Below are 8,785 nucleotides of genomic sequence, written 5' to 3' on the forward strand. Positions count from 1 at the left end.
AAAACACCCTGAAGTTGATCTCAATAAACCCACTGTTATAGGATAGTGTTATAGTTACTGTTTGTAAATTCTGGTCTGGATGTGAAAGTTAATAACCAGCTGCAGTCAGAGAGAGCATGTAAAATCAGTAGTTAAACTGAGCTTATAGAAGATGAACTTTAGTGAATATTCAGCTCCTATTTTCACAGACAGGCCCAATAAAGACCTAAAACAGGATTGTTACTGGCTCTAACGGGTACAGCATCTTAACTTCTTTAGTTGTAAAGGTTATTTCCCATCATGCCTTGATGCTAAATGAGTGTTGACTGTGTGTTTTTGTCTTAAACAGGTTCAGTTGTTCAGATAAACTGCACTCTTCAGGAAGGCACACAGTGCATCCCCTGTGTGAACGGGACATTTATGAACAGACCCAATGGCCAGAATAAATGTAACCCCTGCACCCCCTGTGACCAAGGTATGACCATAAAGAACTGATTAACGCTCCTGTCTTTCACTCTAGTCAAAGACCTCCTTATTCAGTTTAAATATGACAAAACTGCTATATGGAAAATCTTTTGATTGAAACACAATTTAAAGTTATACAACTAATTGCAGTAAAAAAAAAAAAGTGATATATTTTATGAAATGGAATATAATGTAAAAATAAATATATATTTCTTTAGTGAATCATCACATTTAAATGAGGATCATTTCAACCCACAGAGCAGCTAAAGGAGCTCTGATTGGCCAGCTCCTATGTGTATCTCAGGTAGTTTGGCCAATCAGAGAGGGTGCGGCTCTGTGGGTCAGATTTCATTCCATTTGTCCGTAGCAGTCCACCAAGTAGCACATAATCACATTATTTCATTAATTACTAAAGGTCCAGTGTGTAGCATTTAAGGTGATCTATTTTATGAAATGGAATATAATGTAAAAATAAATATATATTTATTTTGTGAATCATCACATTTAAATGAGGATCATGTTTTTGTTAGCTTATGGAGTCAGCTATGCTGCACCGCCATGTCTCTACAGTAGCCCAGACAGACCAAACACTGGCTCTAGTACCATTTATAAATGTTTGTTTAATAATAATATCATGTCTATCATTCTGTTGGCTTTTAGGTAACGGCCTCTTTGCCAAACAGGGCTGCACAGCAGCAACAGACACAGTCTGTGATGTTGTAAATGGATATTTCTGCAAGGCCTTGATGGATGAGTCAGGATGTAGTTCTGCAGAAAAACATACGCAGTGTGAACCCGGTCACAGGATAAAAGCACCTGGTAAGAAAATCTCCAGTCTGACATTGAGTACGTTGACATGCACACTTCTGTCCTAACAGTAACACAACACATGGTGTAGCTGGTTATTCAGCTCCATGTAAACACGGTGCTTTTAGCATGCAGACCATCATTACATCGAGTATCACCATATGTTCTACTACGATATGGAGGATCAGCTGCAGTAAACAGAAACCTCTTCCAGTTTCTTTACTTTATACATCATACACCCTGATCATAGCTGGGATACTAGTGTGCATGAGAAATCCCTCAATGATAACACACAGTCTGATAACTGATGGATGTTCACTGGATGTTGGGTTCCTGTGTAATTAATCTAACCTTTGTCTGTTTCTCTAAGGAACCAGCAGAACGGACACAGTGTGTGAAAGCTGTCCGTCCGGCTATTTTTCACTTGATGGTGTGAATTGTACAGTTTGGACTCTGTAAGTATTTGTCTGTTAAAGGAGGGTTTGTTCTGCCCTGTGGCACAAAATGACCACTATATTTATTCATCTATATCTGTTTTTTTTTTTTTTTGTGATGAGTAGTTGGCTTCAAAAATGTATTTCTCTTTTCTGACAGTTGCTCACAAACCCAAATAAAGATCAAAGAAGGAACCATGACCAGTGATGTCGTCTGTGAAGATGCTTCAAGACACCATTACTTTCTTATAGCTGCATTAATACTATTCACATTAACAGGGGCTGGGTTTGGGATCAAAGGGATCAAAGGTTTGTGCTTGTTCTGCATCCCTCATTTGACTGGTTTATATTTTACATAATTTCTCTCATTTGTTTCTCTTTATCGCCTTCAATTGGAGGTCGCTAATGGTTTTTAGCTGATACGTTTCTTTTCTTTGTATTTCAGGTGGACTATCATCATCAAAAAAAAAAAAAAAAAAGAAGTATGTCGGCCCCATATGTTAATGTTGTTTACAACATGTAGATGTCTCAAACAGGCTGCACCATTTAATTCAAAACGTTTTAACATCTTATTTAAAGCTAGGGTGGGCGAAAACAGCCGTTGAGATTCCGTCGCGTGCTCTCTGGCCTCTCCCTGCCACGCTACCTGCTGTAGCTCCTCCCACCGAACGTCAGTTATGCGCGTTCATGTGAATTCAGTTACATTGATAGGAAGACGAAACACGCAGGGACGCACCAACGTCGTTGCCAAGGTGACCGGACAGTCCCACAGCCAATAAGAACGGAGAATCGGAGCCTCGCTCTGATTGGTCAAAGTGTACATGAGCGGTGGCAATTTTTGGGTGCGGCCCACAGAGGCAGGGGAGAGCAAAGTTATGAGCAGATATTCTCAGAGCACTTCACCTACATATAGCTGACTGGCTATTAGGACAGTTTTGCCAAATATTACAGTAAAGAAATGACCCACCCTAGCTTTAATGTGTCTTCTTTTTCTTCAACGTTTCAATCATTTATTTCTATTTGTCACGTGAAATCTCTCCAGTGAAATTCAATCTAGTAAGCTGTTCATCATTTACAATAAAACACAGCCTCTTTTTTTCCCGCCAGAACTCAACCATCTGACAGAATGGCTCCATCTGGATCTCCAGAATCCAGCCAGGTTGTGGTGATACAGCGGCATCACAGTTCCTGACATTCCATTGGAAGGGAGGCCATCCAGCCCAACAGTCATCAGTAAATGAATGGACTTGCTTTTTATGGTGGCTTTCTAAAGTGTTTCTGTACATATGACATATATTGCATGTATACAGATAACTCGAGTAAATCCAAAACGCAGTTTTTAAATGATGATTTAATTCATTCAGGGAAAAAAGCTATCCAAACCTACCTGGCTCTATGTGAAAAAGTAATTGCCCCCTAAACCTAATAACTGGTTGTGCCACCCTTGGCGGCAACAACTGCAATCAAGCGTTTGCGATAACTGGCAATGAGTCTTTCACATCACTGTGGAGGAATTTTGGCCCACTCGTCTTTGCAGAATTTTTTTAATTCAGCCACATTGGATGGTTTTCGAGCATAAATGGCCACAGCATCTCAATCGGATTTAAGTCCGGACTTTGACTAGGCCACTCCAAAACCGTCATTTTGTGTTTTTTGAGCCATCCAGAGGTGGCCTTGCTGGTGTGTTTCGGATCATTGTCCTGCTGCATAACCCAAGTGCGCTTGAGCTTGAGGTCACGAACTGATGGCCGGACATTCTCCTTCAGGATTTTCTGGTAGAGAGCAGAATTGGGACACAGGTCCAGGTCCTGAAGCTGCAAAGCAGCCCCAGACCATCACACTACCACCACCATGTTTGACTGGTGGTATGATGTTGGTTTTATGAAATGCTGTGTTAGTTTTACGCCAGATGTAACGGGACGCACACCTTCCAAAAAATTCAACTTTTGTCTCGTCAGTCTGACACCCACTGCTACTTTGATTATTATTATTAATCGCATTACTATCCCTATTTCATAATTATAATTTTACTATGATAATTGCTGCTGTTATTATAAGTAGTCTTAATGCTTACTACTCTTATTATATGAATCATTTATGTCATATGCATTGAATGTGTTGTATCTCTGTTATGCTGTTCATTTTGTACACATGACATCTATTGCATTCTGTCCATCCTGGGAGAAGGATCCCTCCTCTGTCGCTCTCCCACAGGTTTCTTCCTTTTTTCTCCCTGTAAAGAGGTTTCTTTTTTTTTTTAGAGTTTTTCCTGTGCCGATGTGAGGGTTCCGGGACAGAGGATGTTGCATGTGTACAGATTGTAAAGCCCTCTGAGGCAAATTTGTAATTTGTGATTATTGGCTATACAAAATCAATTTAATTGAATTGAATTGAATCTGGGGTGACAGTGGATAGAGAAGTGGGAGAGAAGTGTGGTTCTTTTATCAGGATCCGCTGTATGATGCCTGGCTCTGCTAGTCCATATCAATGTCACAGATAGACTCCTGATGGGTGGTTGTGAATGAGAATTTTTTGATTGACAGTTTGTCATATTATCTGTTGATTTTATTTATTAATCTTGTTTTGTTGTTTTACTAACATTTTCAAAATAAATAAATACAGACACTATGAAACAAAATGGTTGTCACTAGCCACTCATATTTATCATCCCATTAGTTTATGACTGTATGAAGATAATTGATAAATCTGTAATAGCTAGGTGTTAGGATGGCCACGTAGCGGCCGGAGTTTAAAAGTAGGAGGCTTGACACAGAGGTTATGTGCAGACCAGCCAGGTGTTTCTTCCACCAACAATTAACAAAGAAACATGAAACATCTCCTCAAACAATGGCGTCGGGGCAGCATGTGGTCCTGGCAGCAACACTGCTGGGTGATTACTGGCAGCCTTATATAGCATGCCCCTGACAAGGACCTCAACCTCACCACTGTATAGGTAACTCTGATAGAGAACGTTGTATCAGTTACAAAACAGGAGAGTAGTCTGACACTCGTAGCTGTGATGTTCAAACAAATGATTTCATAGTTAACTAAAGATTCTACGTGACCGTCTTCTTCAGGGTAATGGAGAGCACTTTCATCTTCCCTGTGGTCAGCACCTCTACCACACTGGTGTGTGTTCCTCCTCTCTCATCCAAAAACAGGAACAGGCGAACATCTGATGCTCCAATGTCTCGACATACACAACGGATGTCAGCAGTGAAAATGGGGGGGACATGGAAAGTGGTATCAATAAAATGGAGCATGAGGATTACAGGGATGTTGGGGTGTTTTCCCTTTGTATTGATGCTGTTTTTCTAGAAAGATTTTCCTTTAAGTTGCAGGCTTCCTCAGAGGTCAATTCTCAGACCATTTTTTCTTTTTTCTTTTTTTACAAATGCTCTCCTCAGGGCCCTTAATCTGTCAATTTGGTTGTGTTTTATCATTGCTACTCTGATGATACACAACTCACATACACTGTGACCATCACATCACAGTTAAACTGAGGTTTTGGTTTTCGCCCCAGACCAGCGCCCTACTAACATCCTCCAACACCTATAGATTAATTGGCCACTAATGGAAAACCTTTTGCAAAAAAACTTGGTGTCCCTTTTGACTAACAGCAAAAATTGGATTAATACGTCGACAGACAGTTCAGTCAAGACAGACTCCTCACCGGAGGAATTTTGCAAAAGAAATGTGCCCACTGTTATCTTTCCAGCAGTTTGACATGGTTATCCATGATTTGGTGTCAGCCCACTTGGACCACTGTAATGCTCTTTGTTCCTGTCTTAATCATGGCAGTTAGTCCAAAAGACTTCAGCAAGACTACTTACCAAGACCTCATATTGCTCTCACATCACAATTCTGGTCTCACTTCACTGGCTCCCAATTAAATGAAGGATCCATTTCAAGATCTTCCTCTTCATCTACAAGGCTTTGAATAGTTGCTCCTTAATGTATGAGTAATCTACACAGGTCATATAGCTCTGCTCGGCGCCTCAGGTCCTCTGAACTAAGGCCTCGTTCAAGACAGAAAACTTGAGGGGACTGTCTGTCTTCTGTCCTGTTTCTCAGACTGTGGAGCAGTGCTCCCTGGGAGTCAGGTCACCAGACTCTGTTGGGTGTAAATCACAGCTGAAGACCGGTCTGTTTTCTAAGTGTTTTTGTGCTTTAGTCATTTACTCTTTTTTTTTTTGTGCTGGGTTTTTCCTTTTGTTTTGTTTTGATGGTGTTTTTTTCTCCTGTTTGTGTTGCACCCAAATTTGGTTCTTACTTTCTTCAAATATCTAAGCTTCTAAGTTAACTCCCTCCACCAGGTGGCATTAGTGATGCAGCAGTGATGCAAAGCCAACAGCTCAGGCAGATTATCATCAAAAAAAACATGAGGTATGTCGGCCCCATATGTTAATGTTGTTTACAACATGTAGATGTCTCAAACAGGCTGCACCATTTCATTCAAAACGTTTTAACATCTTATTTAATGTGTCTTCTTTTTCTTCACCAATGTTTCAATAATTTATTTCTATTTGTCACGTGAAATCTCTCCAGTGGAATTCAATCTAGTCAGCTGTGCATCATTCACAATAAAACACAGCCTCTTTTTTTCCCGCCAGCGCCCTCGGACATCTGACAGAATGGCTCCATCCTGTTTTTATATCCGGTCCTATCCTCACTCTTGGTCGTGGAGCAGATCGCTTTAGCAGACTCCTGTGTGTGTGTGTGTGTGTGTGTGTGGATCTGAAAAAAAAAAAAACAATGAACCTGAATTACCTGAATTAGGGCCAGACTAGTTAACATCATTTTCTCACATTGCCATTGACAGTTTTTTCTATTGTCTCTTTTTGGTCCATTGAGATTGTTAATGTTGTAAAGTTAAAACCGTCTATACAATTATTATTTTTTAAATGTTATAGTTATGGCAAAAAATGTTCATGTTTTACTGTGACTTGTTATAGACTCCTAAGTGGAGCATAAGGTTAGAAACTAAACCAAACTTAAGAACCTCTTAAGTAACTCTGCCAGAGTGTCGCTTTTGGTCACTTTGCCGGTCCCAAGCCCGGATGAAGGAGGAGGGTTGGACGTAGTGCTAGCAATTCCACCCACATAACAGTCTTTTGATTAAATTTGATATTCTAACATTTAACAATACAGGACAAAATTGATTGATGTAATGTGGGTCTATACAAAGCATTAAAGTCATGACGTTATTTTAAGAAGTGATGGCCTATTTCAATGGCAAAATAAAAAAATAAAAAACATTCAAAGTTCATTTGTAGTTCTAAACATATTTAGGGTGTTTTTTTACTCACTCTTTAAGCTGTGTCCCAATCCAGCGGCTGCATCCTTCAGAGGGTGTATTTGTAGACCGATTACGTCACAGCGGCCGCGACGGGGCTGTCCCATTTCGAAGACTCCTCCTAATGCGGCCGACAAATGCAGCCTACTTTTCCCAGATTGGGAGGATGCAACTGATGGAGCCTTCACGGCCCAAGATGCATTGCGTGCCGGTGAAGTTGATTATTTTTTTGACATGGAGACTAGAGGACCAGCAACGGGAGACAAGGGACCTGATCAGATCACACTGAGGTTAAAATGATCGGTTCATTTACGTGACGCCATTAACTAACCAGCTGATGCTATTGATAGCAGCTCGTCCATTTTAATCTTCTAACCTAGCTTTACCTCTTTTATCTTTTATTTTTTTTTAACTGTCTCTTGTTTGCACTATACTATATGCTGCTGTAATCCTGTACATGTCCCCGCTGCGGGACTAATAAAGGATTATCTTGTTTTATTTTATGACAACCGATTGGGACATGTCTCACCACGTTCACCGGAGCGTTGCTCTTATTTTGAAGTCGCTCTTACCGTAATGTCTGGTGTATACACGAACAGCACTACAACGTGAGGGCTGGCCTGACCGCAGTAGCGCACGGAGCAATTCAGGTTACAAGTCCCGCCTGCTGCGACTTTTGAGCCTTTGGGGAACCGACCTTTCTGGTATTTTGGGGATTTCCTGAAAACACTCGCTACTGCTAACTAAACTAAACTAAACCTAGTTGTTTGCTTTGACTATCACCAGAAAATGGCACTATTGTCGCCAGAACGTAACGAGACGCTGTTCTAGAATGTGTCATCATGTTTCCGACGCTGACTGTCTTTGGTGAGTATCTTACAGCAGCCTTTAACCCTCACAAACACGGAAATAAATTAACGTAACGTTTTGTTCAATAGGCTTTGTCGCCATGTTCATGACTCCAGGACTCTGCTGTTCACCAAAAGAATATCAGACAAGAGATGGACAATGTTGTCCGATGTGCCACGAAGGTAATTATGAGTATAGGCCTGTGTTGTTTGTGACCATGTACTACTGTGAAGAAGTGAAAGCAAAAGTCACCTCATTAAAACACAAATGGATCAATACATTAATAAATGAAACGAAATGAATACCACATGAAACATATTACATTTAAAGAATAATACTGCATGCAAATTGTATTCCAAGAAAAAATGTAATGAAATTGAAAAACTTCCTCTTAATGAACTGGTTTTGGTAATAGTTGGGACAATAAGCCAACTCCTTTTAATTCTAACCTGGTTTTAGAGGGAAGATATCTTCTATTAAAGGGCTTTACATTTTAAATTCTACATCAGAATGTCCAGATATTATCTGAGCTACACTCTGACATTGTAATTAATCTGAAGGGAAATTAGTTTGTAACTATTTATTTTTAAATATAATCTAAAATACGAGGGAAGTTTGCTCATGAATGAGATTTTAAAGAGCTTTAATTCTGAAATTCTACATCTGAATGTCCCACTTTCTTTCTGAGTGGTCTGCTATTAGTCTGAAGTGAAATTAGTCTAATCTGATATTCTTTCCTTTTAAATCTAATCTCGTATTACAGGTAAATAGGCTCATGAATAGGATTGCATAGGGCTTTAATTTTCAGAATGTCCCGATATTGGAAGAGGTACCTTACGGATTGTTCTGCTATCATTATTAAGCGATATTAGTTGGTGACATGGGCAATATATTTTCGATATTATGTTGTTACTGGTAAGTTTTCTTTATACGTTCGCTAACATTTAATGTCTTT

The 8,785-nt window shown here is 39.9% G+C and overlaps 1 protein-coding gene across 1 annotated transcript; it reads left to right on the top strand.

Moving 5' to 3' along the window:
* Positions 1-328: 328 nt before the first annotated feature.
* Positions 329-2,854, top strand: LOC129115061 (tumor necrosis factor receptor superfamily member 14-like; the record flags this gene model as incomplete). Its single annotated transcript, XM_054626822.1, has 5 exons — positions 329-454; positions 1,105-1,263; positions 1,622-1,706; positions 1,846-1,994; positions 2,793-2,854. Coding segments are annotated over 5 exons (581 nt in total), but the record flags the coding sequence as incomplete, so codon positions are not given.
* Between the last annotated feature and the right edge of the window lie 5,931 nt (positions 2,855-8,785).

This window comes from Anoplopoma fimbria, unplaced genomic scaffold (genome assembly GCF_027596085.1).
Source record: "Anoplopoma fimbria isolate UVic2021 breed Golden Eagle Sablefish unplaced genomic scaffold, Afim_UVic_2022 Un_contig_13901_pilon_pilon, whole genome shotgun sequence".
NCBI lineage: Eukaryota > Metazoa > Chordata > Actinopteri > Perciformes > Anoplopomatidae > Anoplopoma > Anoplopoma fimbria.